Genomic DNA, 23,087 nt, shown 5'->3' on the forward strand with positions numbered 1-23,087 from the left:
TATTCAGGATGAGACTCAATATACTGAGCAAAATTCAGTTCTAATTAAGAAGATGTTGATCTCAATTTTTAAAAAAATCCCTGCACTACATTTAAGAGGATTTTACACAATAGTCATTAAAAACAAATTTGTCTTATTTGAAATGTAAATAAAATCTGACAATGTTTCATTCACACATATTTTATTTATTGGTTTTGGTAGCTGAACCTCTTTTGAAATAAAAAAGATAAAAGGCAATTAAACTCAAGCAGAGTTAATGTGAATCTTGTTAAACACTCTTGAAAAACTCATTGAGAAATATAAGTAAATGTAATTAACTCATTCCATGTCAATAAGAGCTAACTTTAAAAAAAAAAACTTACAACATGCAGGTAGCACTAAATATATTTGATAAATATAGAAGAAAAGACAAGGGAGATTATTTCAGTTGTCTCCCCTTTGAGAGTTTTTTTCTTTTAAGGTTCGAAAGGTTTTCATCTCTTACCTTTCACAATGACTGTGTAGTTCACAAAAACACTTCCAAATCCATTGACAGCTTTACACCAATAATTCCCAGCATCTTCCATTGTAATTTCAGAAATACGTAGAGATCCATCGGATAAAATTTTAAATTTGTCCCAAATTCCATTCACATCATTACCGTCCTTATACCACTGGTTTAAAGCTGGTGGGTCGGCTTCCACTGGACATACAAGTTTTTTTGTGGAATTCACATCAACAACTTGTCTTCTCTTGTATTGGTGAGCTAATGTTGGCGGGCCTAGAAAATAAAAATAAGTCATATTACTGTCTTAATTGAATGCAAAAATACATTACTAATGGACAAAATCTGAGATATACAGATGGACAGAAATCCTTTTATAGCTTTTGTTATACCAATATTTAGAATATGTACCTACACTATACTTTGCAATAAAGACTAAAAAACTGATTTTTTTTTTTTTGAAGTACCTAGACATGAACTTAGCAATAGTATATGTCTACCCTTAAAATTAACTTAAGTTTATAGCGAAAATAAGTCATGAAAAAAATTATTTTCAAATTATGACTATAAACATAGTTTTTAGCCCTTCCGTTAAAAAAGAAACCAGGCTCTGGATATTCTGATTAAATTTTGACAATTGAATTCATCACATCATGTTTACCATAAAATTACCATTCCAGGAAAAGGAAGCTAATTGATTTTATAAAATTTTAAAAGTTTAAAAATTACTTGTTACAAATTCATGTACACCAAAAGCTCCCAGAAAAGTTCACTGAACCTTTCATTTTGTGGACATTTTGAAACATCTCAAGACTTAATTACTATGACAAAATTGATTTATAAACCCTCTTTTTTAACTTAATTTTGCTGAATTTCCCTAAAATGTTTCCCAGTGACAATGTGCTGTCATAATTTTTGTGACTTGTGTCTTACCAGGCAGAAGATTCATAGGATTGAATTTCGGCTAATTTTCGGTTATGAGACACGCTTGCCTCCATGATGGCATGTGTCACATAACATGGTGTAAGACCACCTTGAAAACATACCAGTAAAGAAGTAAATTATTTCACTGAGCAAACTGTATACATATCTCAAGGATGATACTAAATTTAATGTCATGGACATTAAATACCATATCTTTCACGTTTGAAATGCTACTGTTTTGTTCATGCCTACAGTGTCACTCCCCAATGATATGGTAGTAGCAACATTAAAAGAAAGTCAACTACATGTACTTGTAACTGCCAACATATACATGCTACCTGCCAAAATGTCAGCCTTCAAATCTAATGAAATTATTAGCCTTGCAAAAAGTGAGATTTCAAATCAACTTTACAGGCTGCTAGTCAATCAGTAGTTTGTCTCACTCATTTATTGAAAAAAAAGGGGGTCATATTCTACTATGACTTCAATTTCAAGTTTTTGACTTGTGAAATTCTTAAAATTTCATGAAATTAACCATCTCCTTATGTGGATAAAAGGACTTAGAAATCCAATACTCAATTCCAGCCCATTTTTTAGTATTAACTTGTAATGATTACATTTGTACCAGGGTCCCCTCGTCACCATATGAGATACTAGCACCCTCGTCAATCATAAGTTTCACTCCTAGTTCAACCCATCCATAATTTCACTGTCACACTAAATATCATTTTCATAATCTTATATAAAAATAAGAAATTCAAGCAAATAGACATGGCATTGTTCAATGGGCGATTCATTTAAACCTATATTTAAAAAAAATCTTTTTCGTACCCAACATCTGATTTCACTATCTACACTATTCATCAAATCCTCTTATTCCTAAAGGACAGTTTTAACTAATAGATTATTTTCTGATCATCTGTTTATTCAATAAAGTGAAAAATCAAATCATGAAGGTATTGTATATCATATATAAATACTTCAATGCTTCTTGATAGATTGAAACCCGAAGACCAGGTATCATTTTAAAGGGTGTTAGCTAAAGATAATATTAAAGATCTATCGCAAAATTAAATATTTTATCCAATAACGAGCTGTCATGGAATGTTTTCTTTCAAACTTTTCCCCTCTTCAATCATAAAACTGGTTAAAATGCAATCAAAAATGTAAGAAAATGAAATATATTTTGTTAAGATAAACCTTACTGCCCCTTTAAGCAAATAAAAGCCAAAACAAAAAGAGACTACCACCTAATTACCTCCCCTTGTAGAATCAAGGTCAAGTCTAAAACAACAAAGATGAACAAGAATGCCTTTGAAATGGATTATCCATGTAATACACAAAACAGACCAGGTGAGAAACTGATGTCTTTTCAGGTGAATCCATGCTTTGTCTTTATTTACAAGGCTAATTCGGAATTCTAGAAGTATTCTGTGTTGATAAATGAGACAAAATAAAACCTTAATGACCTGATTATGCAAATAAGATCATTTGTCTTCATCGGAATACATGTATTGAATACATTTGTATATATGTATACAAGATCAACTTAAGATTTCCAATTCTTTTACATGTCTCTAATCATAACACACAATGTCGAAGGACAAAATAAGTTTTGCATAATTCCAAATAGAACTAAGACAGAAAACCCTTAATCGCAGTGCTATGATAGTCAGTGACACTGCTAATTCTTAATTAACTGCAATGTAAAACATTAGAAAAATACCAAAAATAACTAATTAATATTACAATAATCAAATTCTGTTCAACTTCCTATAGAACTAAGGAGACAAACCACAACTGACTCTACATACTTATATTTTTCAATCTTTCGTACATGACAAGATATTTCATGAAAATGACAATTGGTCCTGACAATTTTTATTCATACTTCCTTAAAAGCAATTTTTTCCATTTATATAAATAAATACCAACTTCTCAAATTTGACAATATAAACAAGTAAATTTTACATTTATTAAGTGCATTTTACTACTGATGACCTCACAGGAAAAAAATGTCCGATCATCAAAAGTACAGTGTTCACATGACTTAAATCATAACAAGGACAGTAGTAAACATTATCATTAATAATATACAGTCGAACTTCACTCGCTCGAACTCGGATGGCTCAAACAACTGGGATTTCTCGAACACAATTCAAAGTACCAAAATTTTCTCCTATATAATCAATATAAATAACCTTGAATTTCTCGAACTTCGATTTCTCGAAAACTCGAACTGACTATAGTCGGTCAGTTCGGTAATAAATCTCAGAGAAAAAACCTCACTAACTCGAACTTGTCAGCCATTTTGTCAGCTTGGGTAATATAAGGTGTGAAAAACTGAAATCCTATCATTAATCAGTGTCATTTTAGTTAATTACAGGTAATATTTAAGTCATCACTAATTAGGTAGTTTTGATAAAACTGATTGAAGTTCGAGAATGTTCTGAAGTCAGTATGATGAAACCATGAAAGAAAATCGGATGAAAACAAATTATTGACCAATGAACTCGCACTCTGGACGTTTTTAAAAGAAAACACAGCATTTTTAATGTCCCAGAATCAACATAATCTTCCGAATGCGAATGAAAAAGTTCCACAAACTAACACAACTTCGGAGGAAGTAAGCAATTTCTAACGATAAAGTCAAACTCGGACCAGCAACAAAAGAAATCCGGAAATATACGAACTTCAATTTCTGGAACTCCCGTTAACTCGAACACATTTCTATGATCCCTTGGAGTTCGAGCTACCAAGGTTTGACAGTATTCATATAGTGGTAGGGAGAATTTGTCAAACCAGTTCAAAAATGATTAGTTCATATGTTTCTGTAGAAAGTTTAACAAATTTGATTATTTTTATTTTAATCAAAGGTGGGAGTAGGGAGAATTTGAAAGAACAGTTCAAGACAGGATAGCTAAAAAGATTAGCAGAAAACATATGATACTCTGTATATTACCATTTCTATTACATGTATATATAATGCTTCAGTATTCATAATAAAAAACAAAAATTTCTAAAAAAATAAAATGAAGACTAGCCCATTATAGTAACATTCATCGCACTATAAACCCAATTCCTAGAATCTTAACAAGACAACAAAAATGTCTTCTTGACAGTAAAATGATAATATTTTTTGCAGTAATTCAGCAACACTTGCCAAAATATCAGAAAGGATAAGATTTTTGTCTCTTTTAACAAGCAAAGAATGTAACTCTTATTGTTTTTCTCATTATCTTGATTTTGTTAATGACATTCACTGAAATCCGTATTCTCTGTTCTATTTTTTTTCAACCAGTTGTTCATCACACTTTGCATGATCATTTCTTGTACTGATGCCCTAGCTGATCTTTTAAGATTTGACCAATTTTAATTAGTATTTTTTGTCACTATCATTTACATTTTTTAAGTGCAACATTTTGGAAAAAGAAAATCTAGTTTGTCGATATTTAAGATCCAGTTTAATTCCATTCCATTCTGTCCATTCCATATTGTATACTACACCACTACTAAATCCATTTCCTGTCTTGTACAAAATCTGCCATGATTCTGTCGATTTTTAACCCAAAACTCACACCTCTAACTTTATTTAGGTTACCTGTGTCATATCCAACTGTTTGGTAATTTTTTTTTACCTGCGAAATATTTGTACAGGTGTGGAAAAAGTTTTGATAATTTCATATCAAACATCCTTCTTGAAATTGAATCTAGATAATCCGAGTTCTCAAAATAATCAAATCCCTAAAAATCTTTTGTTTATTTGTTTCATGAATAATGTTTTTTATTAAAAAGATTAGAAATTTTTTTTTATTAAAAAGAGTAGAAATACATGAAACCCAAATCATTTGATACTCTAGCCAGACATACTTATGGATTCCTATGAATTCCTGTTTTTCTGTCTATAAAAAGGGATTGAGAATAAGTTAGGTTTTCCATTTATCTGATGAAAAAGACAAAAAAAAAGTATATTTTTTTCAAATATTTTAAGTATTTAAACATTTTTTCTCATAAAGATCTATTCCTAAAGTAACCCTTTATAAAGAAAAAAGTACATGTACATGTATATAACACAATTTGCCATAAATTTTCTGCAATCAGCTCTTGTAGCCAGTAAACAAAAGTGTCACAATGACAATACATCAACTATAAACAGAGCGAACTTATAAAAGCCTATGGCATTTTTTTTCATATACAGAAAACCAGCTTTTTATAGAAACCATTTTGTCCAAAGTCAATGTTCTTCGCAATATTTTTTTATCTTTAACAATTGAATGTGATCATGTAGCCATCGAGACAGTATGGAAATGTATATTTGGGCCAAAAATTTTGATTGCACATTGCTTCTTGTACAATTAAAAAAAAAATAATGGTTTTCTGACCTGTAGTGAGGGTCAAGGTAGTTAGAAAGTGGTTTTCTTGAAAAAAAACATTAATCTCCACAAAGACATTATCAATGAGACCACAAATTTTACAATCAAGTTCTAACTTAAAAAAAAAAATTGAGGTAAAACCTTGACCTTATAAACCATACTGTAACAGAATCAGAAAATGCCAAAAACATTTTGATATTGCCAGGAGGCATTGTCCATTTATAATTGTCAGAAAGTTGCAAATGAGGTATGCAGGACTCTCTCTGACTCATTGACACATCCCCAAAGGCAATGGTCTTATGTAAACTTCAAATAACACTTAATTAATTGCAGTTTAGATATGGACTGACAGACTTTTTCACATTAATGAGAAAACACATCCAGAAGCAATTGTTGATGAAACATGGCAATGTCTTTTTAAGCCAAGGTGTTCAGTAAATTACCAAATAGCAATTTAATCCTTGCTTGTCATTAATTTTGGCTTCAAAATAGGCTTTTTTTTGCATAAAAAATAATGCAGGTGGTTTTTGTTTAATAATGGAAAATGTCATAAGCTGTAATTTATTGAGATGGAAAAGACTGCACTTTTTATTCCGACTTTTCTTTCTTATTTAGTATGCTTACACAGTTTTGTAATTCAAAGCATTGTCTGTACATACATGTACATTTAAACCTGTACTTAATTAGAAGGTCATCAAATTCCAAATGAATACTAAAATTATATTTGTATTTCAATTTGTCAAACGAAACAAACTGTTCTTTAACAGTATTTAAAAAAAAGTTGTAATTTGGTGACTAGAAAACTGAACAAACCTTATGAATATTAATAATGATACCTTGCTCCCCACCCATGTAAAAAAAATGTCTTATAAACATGAAGTTGCTTCAGACTAAAATTGAATCACATGATATACATGTAAAGCTACCGAAACATAGCAAGTTGATTTTATGAGAAGTAGAAGAGAAAACTACCAAAAAAAGGCACAGAAGGACAAACCCCAATAGACACTATATACCCCCTGCAAAGCACGGGGTTTAAAAATCACTTGTTACTATCATCAACTCTATGATTCACAAAAACCAAATTAATCTAAAAATTGTTACTTTGCCACTTCTTGTGAAGTCTTACAAACATCAGCATGTAATCTAAATGCTATAAGAGAGCTTCTAAATCTGTTTTAATGAAGTTAAGAGGAAAGCTTAGCTACATCAATTTCTTCTTTTGTTTAGTAAACTTTCTAGTGCCTTCAACCAGATGGTTAACTTCCAAGGTATAATTTCTGGCATCAAATGATGTCAAAAATGCAAATTTTAGTGTTTTTCAATGGTTTTCAATTTCTACCCTGTCAATTACTTCAAGGGGTATTTTAAGACAAGGGTGTGGAACACTGCCAAAGTAATTGCATCTTTCAAATATTGTGAATAGTGATGTAACTTCTGTTAGTTTTGACAGAAAAAATGTTTCTAAAAATGAGGAAAAAAAAACAAGCATTTAATTATACAATCATCTTGTACATTTTCAGGATTGTATTAATTTCTTTAGTACCTGGATGTCAAAATCAATTAATTTTAATTTAAAGGTGCAAATTGGCAATTTATGAACATGCCAATCTTTCATTGGCTACGAAAATATTATTGTAATCTAATAACCAAACTTTTCAAACGTCAAAAAACTACAATTTTGTTTTTATTTTCTTTATTTTACATGACTGCTCTCAGAAAATAATTGAGAGTTCAGTAATTGCAGCGATACAATTTTTCAAATCATAAAAGAGAAAAATTATGACGCTCCAAAGTAAACATCTTTTCTCTTGTCATACAAGAAAACTCAATTTTCCACAACATGGCTCTTATTATTTTGTCCCATTTTTCTCACAGATCTCCAATGAATAGCCTTAAATTACAAAAATTATGTTAGATTTGCCACAATACGAGGGACAAGATTAATCACAGAGTTGAAATGATCAAATTGGTTTTGCATGCAGATTTGCTTTTTACAATTGCCATATTTCCTTTGTTCAGCGAGATCTGAAAGACTTTCAGGAATTATTTGTCCGAGATTTTTTATCAACTGCAGTAAATAATTGAATTTGTCATAGAACGATTGTTATCTTTTGATGTTTCATCTTAGGAAATGAAATTTTCAACTCTCAATCATTTGGTGACCGGACAAATGTAGTTAATTGAAAATATCTGTAAAAAATTCAACGACTATAATTAAAAACTCCCTCGGAACTTTATACATTCAAATTAATTAATGTCCCAAGTAACTAAATTTTTACAATGTTTAATATTTCTGAAATTCATGCACCTCAACTAAGGTGTGAGCCCACTGCTGGGACCCTTACAGTATTTAGCTGGTCCTAGTACCACGAACTATTTAATTACAAATTAAGTGATCAAGAACACTGAGGACATATACATGTACTTTTTCAACAAGGTCATGAACTTACAGGTATGAGCAAAAATTTGCTAAGTAGGGCACTTAAACTTAGACACTGTCCCACTTCCTTCTTAAAACTGAGAATATCAAATTTTCTACATGTACCCCTTTTCTTCGAAAAATAAAAAGATGAAGATGTTATGGACTTTAGAAATCTATCTACAGTATAATTCATCCTAACTACTATATGGAAGTAAGAAATCAGTTTATCAAACTTAGAGCACGAAACATAATATGCATATTTTGCATTATCTTTGGAAAACCAGAGTTTTCTCATGATCTGGTTAATTGCAGCGATAATTTATCAAAGTACCCTTATAACGTCTACAAACTTTTCCAATATAAAATTATGGATTTATCTAGAACTAGCCTATAACTTCAAATTAACCATGATATATTATAGAAAGTTTTACATCAGTAATTAATGAAATGTAATTATCTTAATTGAGGAAATCATTATCACTTTTCATTAAATTTTATCAATAGATTTATTCATGGACATGAATAGCTGGTTCGTGTTGTGGTGTACATAGATCATGCTGCATGTGTAGGAATTAAAAAGGGTACCAGGTTCAATCGATTGGTTTCTATACAGAAAATTGAATAGCCATTCAACATGATTCTTCAACATGAAAAAAAAACCACAATACATGGTGTTTTTATTGAAGTTTTTATATGCATACAGAAGAAGTTGAGTTAGAGCAGGAAGTAATTTAAAATTGGTTGTTATGATATTTTGGTGTTTTCAACCATAGGCAGTAGGCAATGATTTCACCTGCTTTAAAAAGTTTTGCATACCAGTACATAATGTATGCAGAGGGAGCACCTTCTTAAGCATTCCTGGAACTTTCATTAGCACTGGAACTTTTGGAGCTCAATATGAAAAGTCTACAGCTTTAATGAAAGAAAATGAAAACAAATTTGGCATTTTTATGCAGTGTCCTCTGGAACATCTTCCAATTACATGTTGACATGCAGATATAAGCATTCATGCTGAAACTAATCATCTCCTAATTGAAAAATTAAATTCATATTGCAATCTTTCAGCAAGGTAGGCCATGCCAAAACTGACTTTTAATTAAGATTCATTTTCCAAAGATAAACCATCTGGTTTAGAAAGACAAGTAACATTTTGCTCATTTAGAAAATTCTACTTCAAACAAGTCATTTTTGATTGTTTACATTTCGCCTTGTGGAGCTATGAGAGTCTAAACTAACATTTCGGCAGTGAAGCAAACCAACTGTAAAATGGCTTCACCATATTCTAATATACTTGCTAGTATAAACACAATCAAATGATTAAGAAACAGTGCATCACACATGAAAAAGTCATCATTTATCTAATTTCTTGTTGCATTAAAGACATTAGCTAAATCAACCTTTGCTCATTATGGGAAGGAGAGAAATTGGCCCACTGAGACACCTACTTAGGAAGTTATGCACTTCCTCCATTTTTTGTAGAATACATTGAAAAAAAATTATATCCTAAAATTTATTACAGGAATCATTTAAATATCAGATTTACATTAGAAATACATTGTAGATACAAAATCAAGGGTTCTTTTGGCAAAGATTAAGGCCTTAGCAGAACATTTTATCTTTCCAATTTTAAGAAACCATATTTTGATTCTTGTGGACAAAAAAAACAAGTACAGTTAGCTTAAAGCAATAATCAAAGGGAGGTAACTTGTGCCATGACATAAAAATATAACCAGCCTGCCCCTTGCAAACTTTTGAAAAAAAGATTAAATAGACATTCATGTACATGTACTGGTACTACCACTTGACTCAGGCCCTGATTTGTTGGGGTGAACCCAGTGAAAGCACCCACCCCCTTAAATTGAGAATTTTTTATTTTTTGCATGATATCTTGATTTTCCACAAAAATTACCCGCAAAAATTGTATTGCCTTGCCTTGCTCATCCTCTAATTCTATTTACAAACCCCCACCCGAACAGAAACCAGAAATCCTGGATCCGCCCCTGGAACTGACATACACTCTACAAAGAGATTAATTAGAACTTTAACTTAAAAACTTCACTTATGCCAAAAATATTGCAAACAGCAACAACTGGAATGCAAAAAAAAACTTTCACAATAAGCCATTTTCCCCTAACAATCATGAACAAATGCTACTCAAATTTCAAGCAGATCCATTCTCAACTAACGACCATGGGATTAATTTATGGGTTTTTTGTTACATAAATAAAAATAAAAAAGTAAAGTACATTAGAAATAGCTAACAAATGGTACATGTCAAATTTTTAGATAGATAAAAACTAAAATATTGGGGCAAATAGTATGGAGATTATGATATTAATATAGTTCCCTAGAGATTTGCACAGTATGGATATCAATAAAATGCTATTATATAAAAGTAGTTTGTGTACATATTATCAGAAATTTGAAGCCAATTTATATTTCTGCTAATTTTATTGTTGTGAATGCTATGATGCTATCACTAAGCTTGAATTTCTGTAGTTTATTTGTCTCCAACTGATTTTTATTTATTAAAAAGTAAGTTAATAGCAATGAGTGATGCATCTAGCATATCTTTTACTTCTTTTTTTAAAGCTAGGAATTTCGATTGATTTTCTGAGTATGGGATCATAAAACTTGAATTTGCATTGCAAAATATTATTAAGGGAAATACATACAGAAGTTTTATTTACAATAGAAGCAAATAATATGTATATACATTTTTAGCTGAAAATATGACAAGAAAATGAAACCAAAAAAATAATACCATTGCAAAATGAAATGTTCTTGGCTATAAAAACCTAATTTGTATCAGAAAACTGCTATTTCATAATGGAAAAGTGTTGTATAAAACAATCAAAGGGAAAATCCAAATTGATTTACACTTTCAATTTTCTACCAAATGAACACAGAAAAAACAATTATCACATTGTACTGAAAGCCCTGTCCGAGAATGCAAAACAAAGGTTACAGAAATTATTTTTCTAATCTGATATGGTTGATCATAAGATTAGCTGAAACCACAAAATATCATGGACTTATCTTGCTAAGGTTTATCAGTACCCCCAATTGCTATTTTCTTTCGTGTATCAGAGCAATATTAAATTAGGCATGAATGTTCATACATGATATGAACATAGAAAGAATAGAGGCTGTTTTTTTAACCAGTTTAAACCTACACAGTTGATCTGACCTGATAATTGGATGAATTTACATGGTCATGATGTGTGTTGCACTGCCTATAGATTTAAATATTTGGCATTTCATTTTTTTATATGAACCCGAAATACCGAAATACTGTCTATCCTGAAAAATCTGATGGATGGAGATAGTTCAATATCCAAGCATGTAATGTTGAGATCCAAGCAAGGTGTACTGAGATCCAAGAAAAGGAATGTTTTGATTGAAACATTAAAGATAATTCGACAAAAGTAAAACTAAGATTTTTAAAACTTACCATATCCGAAACACACAGTCAATATAGAAAATGCAGCTACTAATGTGAACAGCAACATCTTCAACTCTAATCTGAAAATAAGGAAAACTGAAAATTAAATTTCCTAATAATTAACATTTCTAGTGTACATTTCTTTGAAGTTCTTTGAGTTATAGATTTCATTGTAGGACCTTAAAGATTTCTTATCATTGAGTTTTCACCTGTTCATGGGGGTTCCAATATTTCAAAATGATATTCAAAGATAATTCTAAAATACATGTAAATACATGCAGTTCCTGAGCTTTTAATAGTTTGATCAGTGGCATCAATGCATGAACAAGTGCAGAGATGGATGGTTTTCAGTTTTAGGAGGGTGCAAACAAAATAAATTAAGAAATTTTGGAGAATAATTTTTGGAGAAATCAAGACTCCATGCATAGAGATATACACATAAATGTATACATGTATACATTTTTCAGTTTTAGGGAGATACACATTTATGCCAAATCTACAGCCTATGAATCCACAGATGAAGGGATGAATCCTTCATTCCTTCATCAATTTCTTCATCTTTTCTCAACTGCATTCTAAAATTAAATTTCTTAATTGCATCATACTACATATGCAACATATACAGATCATACATATACATGCACTGTACTTGTAAGGAACTCAGTACGTCACACACAAAAGAGATCCATCAGGTTTTTTACTATTCACGGTTTATTCATTTTAAGCATAAACCTTGCAAAATATTAAACAAATGTTCGGAACATTCATCATCGTTCCTCGTCAATCTCAAACTTGGTGTAGAAAATCTTCACAAAAGAGGCAGATTTCTCACAGATTAACGCTCATCTGTCAATCAGCATATCGATAAAAATTCAACGCTTTACTGAAAATAATTTTGATAATGTAACCCTAATTTTTTCCCCCAACATTATTGCTATTTTGTGTTTTGTTTGTTTTTACAATACCTGCCGTGCCAAGTTGGACTGTTCCGTTTATTTACATAAGGTTTCGTGAGGTGGAAACCAAAGTAACAGATTTTATTAAAGAACATTTGGTTAATTTCGTTTATACATTTATAGCAACTCATTAAACTACTCCATCAAAAAACTAATGCAAACTTCTGAGTTTTTATTCCATCAAAAAAATAATGTAAACTTCTGAGTTTTAAGACAAATACTATAAAAAGACAAAAGAATGAAATTTTACACAGACAGTGACACATTGAATTCTCTTTAAATATTTACCATTTGTTTTACCACTTTGAAATTCAAAATCTACAAAATCGAACTAACGAATTTTTTTGTACAGATACAACAATGAACAAAATGAACATGGAAACTACCAATAATAATGAAAATCTACTTACATAGACCTAGTTTAAAATTCTCCCATCTTGAACAATTATTCCTATTATAATTCACAAATTAAACTTTGAACCAAACACATTTAAGTTTCTCAAGAGACGTACTACAGCTTTTAAACTTCAGCAAAAGAGCAGTGTGTTGAATTACTATACACACTTCTCCAGATGAAAATTGCTAATTTCCTTTAATTTTCAATCTTATAAGCACTATTCATATCGCACTTCAATGGTAACTTCATTCAATCTGCTCCTAAATAAATTTGAAACCGCCTCTAATATATACTGAATTTGACACTGGTGTCAAATATTTTCTATAAAAGCGGGATTAGATTTTTCCATTTCATACAACTCGTGACACTGAAAGAGAATTCTTCACTTTGATAGAAGTGTAACAATCCCTTCTTACACTATTGATTAGCTTAGAAGTAAATGATTTTCAGTTTAATGTTTAGATGTTCACATCATTTTAATGCTTCCTCAATTTTAATCCAAAAAATTAACAATGGTTTTCACAAAGAAAAGTAAAATTAGAATTGCTTCAACCACGACAATGTTCAAAAACGTGAATTATTTTGAAATGCTACTGTATAAATATTCAGTGAAAGACTGCATGAGTGTCAATCTTTAAAGCAGAAACATTAATGAAATACCGTGACTCAATAGCCACACTTCTTCAATATAAAGATTAAAAAAATCCATTTCTTCGTTATGGTCCTCCTGACACAAAATTCTGTGTAGAGCGAGAGAAAGGCTAAGTCAATTGTCAAGAACCTAAACACTGACAGTCGGAACAAACACTTTAGGTCGTGTTATTGATTTCGATCCAGTGCAAATGAATTGAACTTGGGGAAAAAAATACAATCATATATCAGATAATTACATAAAATGGTTTTATGGTGACAGGAAAATTGTATTGTACAAGATTATATCAATACCAATGTTTTGTTTGGTTAAAGTCGTTTTTGAAAGGATGCACGTTTTTTTTTAGCAGTGATTCTCTGATCACAGTCTTTAAATAGGTGTAAAGGTTTACATGATAAAGCAAAAAAAAGTGCTAAATGGAAAACATTTTAGTACTAGTAGTTAACTGTTGTAAATGGGGACATTATCGTAATCGTAATTTGAGCCCCATGAGTCCTGTTATGAAATTATTAGCGATTTAATGATGGGATTACACCATTCATTAAATTTGCAATTTTTTTTTCTTTACTTGATCAAGCTTTGAAAAAAAAGTAAAATTTTTCCAATTTCAGTTTTAATCTATCAGTGTGATAACTTGAGAAATTTCCTGAAAAACTAAAAAAATAATAATAAAATTTTAACTACTTGTACGCAAAATTTCACTTCACAGTAAAGGTTTGCTATTCAATGTAAATTTACAAGAATATATACTATTTGTGCTACAATGTACACACTTAAATGAATTTTTTACGCACCCTTCCAATATATACATTTCTTATAAATCTGAATTTAAACAGAAGTACCTTTATTGTTACATGTATTGTACCAAATATTTAGTTAATCAGCTACCTTAATTGATAATGTGGATTATTTACCTGAAAAATTTACTGTGTAAATCCATCACATGTATGAAGTTATATGTACGAAATTCCTATTCCAAATTTTGTCTATCTTGTAAATCCACCGACAAAAGAACAAAAAACTTTCAAATAACAATCAGATCCATCATAATCAGTTTTACTACTTACGGTTTTACGTTATGTCAAAAAAATTTCAAAATAAACTGTTCACAAAAGAACACCGCAACATTCACATTTTTCTTCAGGCGAGTTCCTAATTATCAATGATTACTATATCGATGTACATCAATAATAAAATATGAAAAATCCAACATTTTTACAACTTTCACTTCTAATAAACCTGTAAAATTCTCAGTTGATCAAGCTTGTTAGCCCTTTGAAGATGTCCTCGCTGACTGACGGAAGACGTATGAGCTCTCGGGATTGTTAATTAGCGACAGGGGTCAACTGAGAGGTGAATCGAACGATAAATTGATGCTGATTGGATAGAAGTTGCTGATTCGTATTTTTGACACACCTGTACGTGCTCCGAAAAAGAGATTTGCGCAAAGAGATCGAACGAACGTGTTAATACATTCAACATGATTCTTCAAAAATCGTTTATAAAAGTTTGAAAAATGAAAGTCACATAATTATTCCCTTCCAAAAATAGAGCGGTGCACTTCATACCCTACCAGTCCTGCTTGAAAAGTGGACAAGAAACGAAGCCGTTTAATACGTATACATGAAATATGAAATTAATATGTATAATCAACTGACGATAAAATCATAATTCTCCCAGTCCTTTCTATAAAGAATGGATCGCTGGAAGAACCTCCAATTTTAATTTACATAGTAAGAGAGATAAATTTCTAATAAATAAAGTGTTAATTGTCGAATTTAAGTATTACCATTGCATAAAACTACCGCAAAGTGAATTTATGAGAGTGCTCATCAAAAGAAGGCCAGCGAAAGATATCTTTCATCAATTTTCTAACCCCATTCATAAGTATCCCTGTACATTTAAAGTCACAAATGCGTAAACTATTGGAAAATGATTGAGTTTTAGTTGATCTCGTACATAAATTTGCCGAGTCGCTTTTCATCTTGTGTTTGCTTGACAATAACATGTTTATTGAATGGTTAAACACGGTAACAATTGTGATTTGATACATTATTAACTTTTTCACTTATTCTGATAAGTTTTCAATATTCATTAACTAGTCCGTGTGAGAAAAATACTACTTTAGTAAAAAGATTGTAACAGTTAATTTTTTCCGCAATTTTATATTCGTTTTGTACATTATTACACCGCTAAGAACACTAAGAAATTGTATAATCGTTTTTTTTTCTTTTAGGATTTTATCTGTAAAAATGAAGAACGACATATGAACTTGAATATTTGGCTCCGTGTGATTTAAAAAGTTTAGCAATAAAATAAATAAATTTGTAAAGTTTGTAAATGTCAATGCAAGTGTTTTTCGTTATGGAATTATAAACTAAGATCATCCATTTTGTTTTGATTGAAAGGCAGAATTATGTGGATTTAAATATTTCATGAGAAATGACCAAACAGGCACAACATGTGTGACTGTTTAGTAAAGTTATTTCAAATTTCTAACACGTACCCTGATAACCAAGTTAAGAAGGGGTGAGATCCCGTTGTCTTGTTTGTGTAGTTTTGGCAAAGAAATTCCAAAATTTCCTCGGAAATCTTAGCTGGTCCTTAACACAGAGGTATGGCGTAATTAAATAAGATGGTCTTATTTGAAAAATTTAATTTAAAAGAATTAAAAATAAAACAAATTGAAAACACGTCCCAAGTTAAGTGTAACTTGGAAGAATTTAGACATGAGTGTTGATAGCACAATGCAAAGTAACACGTTCGCCAGAAAAGTACTAAGTGAAAAATAAAATTAAAAAGTTTACATTTTACCTGCTTAAAAACTACTCATTAAATCCCTTTATGCCGTTTTCGCCTCACTTGCAGGTATGTTGCAACTTGCACAAATTTTCACATTATCAGAGCACCCAGTGCTAAATTTTGTACAAATACTTAGCCCAGCGGGGGCGAAATGTCATGTCGCTGAACACACTCACTAATCAGGTGACGGGGTGTTTGAACAATTCGCCATTTTATGACAGGTCAATTATGATTAATCAGTAATACAAAATATCAATATTGTGATAATTTAATCTAGCCGATCTTAAACACTGTTAACCGTACTGTGACAAGATACTTCAGAGAACAATGCCAAATTTGGGTTGCTATGGATTTTCAAATTAAGACCCTTTTCAGACAAAGTCTTCATAAGAGAATGTGTGAACGATCATTATCCGGTAATATGCTATTATGGGATAAGAAACAATTCAAAATCGTTTCATATGCTTACTATAATATTATTAAAGAACCAAATTTATTTGAAATCAACACACAACGCGCAGTTTTCTCGCTAGTATATTTTCAAAATCATTTGTTTATATATAATAGATATTGTTGCCAGCTTGTGTAATAAAATTTTGAATGCGGAATTTAATATTCCATGAGCATTCCTCTACTTGGTCTATCATTCGGTTACTTTTTCGTTTTTATTAAGATAAAGCAAATTTAAGTTTGCTGTAGTAATTGGAATTCCGATACTCCATACGCCACCAAATCACCAGAAAATAGCTCGCCAGTTATTCTTTAGAAACGACGGTGTACAGTTGGATGCCGCAACCAATATTCCAACAATCATTTTGTTAAAAAAATAAAAGCACTTTTTGATTCGTAATTTGTAGCAAAGATTTTATGGCAAGTCATCTTGAAACTATAATATCAAGTCCAACAAATTATATAAAAAGTAACAAAAACACTTTGTCTTTAGAAAAATCACTGGATGACTTGCGAATACACCCTAAAATGGCTAAAATATGCAAAACGTTAATACAAAAGCTTTAACAAGTTCGAAAATTTTTGTTCAAATTTAGCGTTATCCAAATATGGTTAAAAAATCGAAACAACGAACCCCTTCAGAAACAACCATAAAACAAAGAAAAAATATGAGGTAATATAATCTGCATTTAAATTAGCTCATTTTGTTTTGGACAAAAAAAAGCATATTCTGGAAGACCTCACACTCATAGACAGGGGAGGTTAGCACTATAACAACCCCACTTTTGTAAGCAAGAAGTATCAATATTTAACAGTTGAAAACAAACAACAAAATTATCTCAGCACTATTAAAGCCAGAAAACTAATGTTCAAATAACTTCCATCCAAAAGTTTCTGGCTTCCGGCATGGACCCCCAACACAAACCGGATCAGAGAAACAGAGAAAACAGTAGCTTCCCCATAAATATATTGGAATCTATCTGACGTAACACACGATCTTTGTTCTTATCTTGTGCTGTTTCATTTTGTGGTGTTTTTACAAGAGGTAATACAAGACCTTCATTCGAATAACAAGACGCTAATGCGTTTTTAATGAAGAATCTATGTCACTTGATAATTTCTAAAGGATATGGTGTACTCAAGTCTTTTTAAAAGCTACAGGGATTCGATCTTGTTTATGTTGTCGCTTCAGCGTTCATATCGAAATAAGAAATTAAATCATTTTGTGTTTATACTCTCGCTCGTTCAGTTTGGTGAACTTAATGACCCCGTTGTACGTTCGTCCGTTCGTAACACTTGTATTCCGGATGAAATTCATTGAAATTGAAAACGATATTATGGATCAGAAAAAAAAAAGAAAAAAATGGTTATGTTGTAGCATGGTTTCGCACGCACAGCTCATGAGATGTGACCCATTTTCAAAGACTAAGTACTTTTTAAGTTTTCAAATTTTGGAATACAAGAGAATGTAATTAGAGGAAAATTTCCTGAGTAAGTAAAATGTGTAACTTTGGATGTATTTGCATATGATTTTAACAATGTCACAGCAAAGCCGACCCAATAAACACTATAAACCCGCGGACGTTAAAATCAGAAGTCCCAACTAGACAAAGAATATTTGCCATTGTATATATATTGTCCTATAGTCAGCACATTATTCCACCAGGACAATATATCCCCCATCCAGTTGGATATTTTTGCAATAAATACTTTAGGCTAGCTTGCACCCTGGCTAAAATTCTTTAACTTGGCTCATGTTACCTTCCAAACTCGGATAAACCATATAAACCAATTTAGACCTCTGACTAAGCCACGTACGTACTCCTCTCTCTCTTGGCTAGGGTGAAATATACACACAACTAATTTCAAATGCCATAGCGTTTATCAACTACAAGATAAAATTGTTGAAACAATACAAACACAACGCAAGAAATACTATGTAACTTTTTGGGTCTTGACACAATTTTGACAGAACAATGTACAAATATTGACGGAATTGACACTGGGTCTAGGTATGATTTATATCATCTTACTTCAAGGTCACAAGTCAGATAAAAATCGTAGTACTATTTTAAATTAATGAAAGCCTTTTCATAGCGGTATTTAATCATTTTCGGCATGTTTTTAAATTTTATCTGACTCGGTGGTTAGGACCTGCCAATTTCTCAAATGGCAATGAAAGTTTTTATTTAGAAATAAATCTAAATATGTTACAATGAAAACATTCTTTCTTAATTGCTTCTCAAGTTAAATTCACATGCATAAAATGGCAAAAAATGATATTCGACACTTTTGATAAATTATTTACTTTTTCATTTTAATTAAATTTGAAAATGCAGTGCCTTGTCAGTTTATACACAAAAATATGCTTATTTATGTACCCGGCTTAGGATCACATATCAATAATTTGAGTTATAAAAACTATTAACCAGATAAAGTACAAACACGTCTTTATTACAATTTAGGTTTAACCAAATGCAATGAAATTCAAGATTCGATCACTTAGTTCGGCATGCCGGGTCAACAGTGAGCCGACCCCAAAACCCTCCCTATCTAAGGGGAAGGGTTTCAGAAGTAGGTAACTTCACTTTATTTTTTTTATTTCGTGCAAAATTTGGGCAAAGCCTGGACCCCCTTTTCCAATTTTCTGGATCCGCTGCTGGGCAAATGCCACAAATCTTTTTTGGTTTTGTTTAAGCAAACTGTACTGCAGAAAAAGAACTAAAAATGCGTTATGACCCAATTATCCGGACCGCTTTTGCGTAAACTGATGTTTGGTCCATACTGATTGTGGAATTTTACCCGCCACATCGGTGATGATGACCCAAAATCAAACATAAGATAACATACCTGACACGTACAATATTTTATCAATACGTGATAAAGTGTTAAACTTGTAAAAATTAAATCCCAGAGATACAATTCTATTCACATAAAATAACACAATATTTTCTCATGAAATATTCCCTCACAAAAGTCCACCTCATTAACTTGTTTCCCGTGTAAAACAAACCATAGCTATAACTGATGTCAATCGTTTCACTGTCAGGTGTTTTTAGAATTTTTGTCGTAAGGGACATGACATACATATTAATTTTCCTACAATTACATATATCAATAAACCCGAAAAACATGACAACTGTGTTTACAATTGAAAAAAATAGAGTAAATCACTCAAGCCATCGTTCTGTCTTAAGCAGTCCACTGTCACAGAGCGATTTATTGTCATAGTGCGGGGGGACACCGGCCGCAAGTCCTATTAAGAAAACAAATTAAAATCAAAACTGAAAAGTGAAATTTGGAATCTATAAGATTAAAGTCAATCGATGAATGAACCTTTTTTTTTTATTTTCTGTTTTGGATAGCTTGCGCTCTCAAAATATGTTAACTGCAAAAGTACAAGACAACTATCTTGTATTTCAAAAGTTGTTTTAAAATTAAAATTCTTACCGTGTTGTAGTTAAATCCCAACAGCTGTGTATTGAAATATTATCATTCAAAAAATGAACTTCGCCGCATCTTTAAAAAAAATGTCAATCCGTATCACAAAACGAAGACAGCTGCTAGAGTTACACGAATCCGAATTTTATTTCATTTAAGGTGAAAAATGAACCAAAAATTTTCCCCTTGTAAACACAGACAAAATGTATAGTATATGACCAGCCCTCAGTTATACAAACATAGAGCTAATTGGTTGATCCTTTATAAGTTACTACATGAATTAAACTCCCTTCAAGAAGACACACCTTCATGAGTGCAATGTTATTTTCAATGTAAATAAAGCGAAAACTTCACTAATTCTCCACAATACGAAAATCTAAACATGATTAAGTTTATAAAGTCACGTGACTAAGCACATACCTATAGAGTATAGAACATGTGGTTTTAACAGAGGTTAACTGATAACAACTATAAATTTCAGTACGACTGTATTTTACGCGATTATGACAATTTTACAACATTACAAAACATTTATATACTCCCGACAAAACCTCTTCCAGATGGCCCATCAAAACTAAGCTGCTACTGTTTTGCTAAATTTATTATCAAATTTTGCTTTCTTGCTTTTGCTTGTTTACTACCCACTGCTTTGATAAGTGTTCCTAAACCCTTCCATTTTCTTTTACTGTTTCTTAAAAAAAAGGTGAAGGTGTATAAGGAGAGTTTTTTGTCGCATTAAAGACGCATTTCGAACATTCTATTTCAGCGTAAGAATTAACCCCGCTCGGTTCGGGCTGGAGGAGAGAAACATAGCAGCCAACATAAAGACAAAAATGAAAAAAAAAATTTAAAAAAAACAAAACAAATGCCGTCCTAAAACCAAGCGAATCAAGATACCAGCACTTCATTCATTTGAAAGCTTCAACTCTCTTTTCCACAGTGTGAGTAACTGAATTATCACTTGTTTATGCAATGTGTTTGTATTCGAAAAGAACCGCTGGATCACAAAATAGTGCTCGAGCAATCTCCTACACAGAGATATTTGCTTATTTGCTATATCCATAGATGTATACATCTATGCGATTTCAAAGTCACGCATTACTAAACCCATCTAGTTTATGCAAATTAGTACAGAACATAGGAAATGGCTTCGCAGATTTGTAATTAGTACTGTTCATGCCGTATGAATATTTCCACACCCGTATCATGTATAACAGAACTGAGTAGCGAAGTGATACGTAGTATGGGAAAGCGGTTATTTGATCTATCAGGGGCGATGGCATCAGATTTATTAGTCGCAAGTTACGCCAATGTCCAGATTAGATATATTTCATATTAGTCTGTTTTTTATCGCCTGAATATAGCTGAAATATTGCTGCTCGGGTGTTAAACCCCAACAATCAATCAATCAATCAATTAATTTACATTACGCGGAAATGCAGAATACTACATTGTCTATCCATCTATTATTCGAGCCAAAATTTCGATGTTCCGTCTTTCGATCAAGTAGCCGCCGTTTTTAACAGCGTTTAAATCGATAAGCTAAAATTATGTTCCATGATATTTGTTTTTGAATCGTACGCGTACGATTCGGACCTTTCAAGTATTTATTTAAGGTAGATCCCTCCAATAAGTGTCTATATAAATAATTTAAAAAATAAAATGATTTTACCTACCTACTTACCTACCCTATTTTTCATCCATTATAACCTTAAACAGACGTATTTTTTTCTTGGCCTTTGTAGACATAAAATGATAAAAAAGGGACACTTAATTGCTCTGGGTACACTGAACTGATCTATTTCATTTCAAATGCGTATGGATCTAATTAAAAAAAAACAAAAAACAACAAAAACAACAAAAAAAAACAAAAAAAAAAAACATGGAGCTCGAGTCAGTTTACGGTATTACACATGAAGTAACTATCTATTATATATTTTTGCTTTACAAAGGACAATTCCCGTTAACTGAACGAAACAGACAAGCTGAATTCCAAACTGTTGAAGCTGAAAATAAATAAGAGGCTCACCTGGAAAACCATGCTATTAGTAAGTAAGTAAGTAAAGTCATCCTGCTTTGTTACCATGTTCGACAAATAAGCTGGAAAGTGGCATATATATTGCTGTAAGTTCAACTGAGTACATAAGGCACTGCAAATACCATCAAAGTGTTTTTAGAACCTCTGAAAAAAATTGGGCATGGTTCCCCCATACCCTGTTATTCCATCGGGTCTAAGGGGGAATTAATTGGCCCAGTATAAATTTGCTGAAAAAAAACATACAATGAATTTAAATCATGGCTATACCAGGCGCGGATCCAAGGACTGGCGTACCGGGCGTACGCTCCCACCCCACCAAATCGATAAGTAAAAATGTTTTCACCACAAGTTTCACCCAATAACATTTTTTGCCTCACTTTGCAATCAACTCAGAATATTATGTTCATCTTATAAGTAGCTTTCATCTTCATTATTCTTTTATAAATTTTTGTAGTTGAAGTAACAAAGCAAAAAAAGAATTTTGACCCCTATGTTCTATTTTTAGTAACGACAGCCATGTTTTTCTACCGATGTAAAATTTTAAACAATCAATTTGTGCAGGATATATCCCTAAAGACAAAAATTACGCCAACTTTCATTAATTTTTTCCGCAGGGTTATTTCAGAGAAGAAGAATTTCGAATTGTACACTTGAAAAACGACAATAAAAATCTGTTTCAGGGACCATAACTCCTACATCG

The 23,087-nt window shown here is 31.5% G+C and overlaps 1 protein-coding gene across 7 annotated transcripts in view; it reads right to left on the reverse strand.

Moving 5' to 3' along the window:
- The window catches only part of LOC148620676 (fibroblast growth factor receptor-like 1), a 38,624-nt gene extending 17,874 nt beyond the window's left edge, over positions 1 to 20,750 (reverse strand). Inside the window, exons 1-3 of one of the 7 annotated variants that reach the window (XM_088574370.1) lie at positions 20,359 to 20,750; positions 11,661 to 11,731; positions 485 to 760 (exon numbers count right to left, since the gene is read on the reverse strand). In XM_088574370.1, coding sequence (XP_088430496.1) covers positions 485 to 760; positions 11,661 to 11,718 — 334 coding nt within the window. In that variant the 5' untranslated portion in view covers positions 11,719 to 11,731; positions 20,359 to 20,750. The other 6 variants (XM_088574372.1, XM_088574373.1, XM_088574374.1 and 3 more) reach the window with 6 other exon arrangements.
- Between the last annotated feature and the right edge of the window lie 2,337 nt (positions 20,751 to 23,087).

Source organism: Perna viridis, chromosome 3 (genome assembly GCF_037379345.1).
Source record: "Perna viridis isolate PV_CMFRI_1.1 ecotype Kerala chromosome 3, ASM3737934v1, whole genome shotgun sequence".
Classification (NCBI taxonomy): domain Eukaryota; kingdom Metazoa; phylum Mollusca; class Bivalvia; order Mytilida; family Mytilidae; genus Perna; species Perna viridis.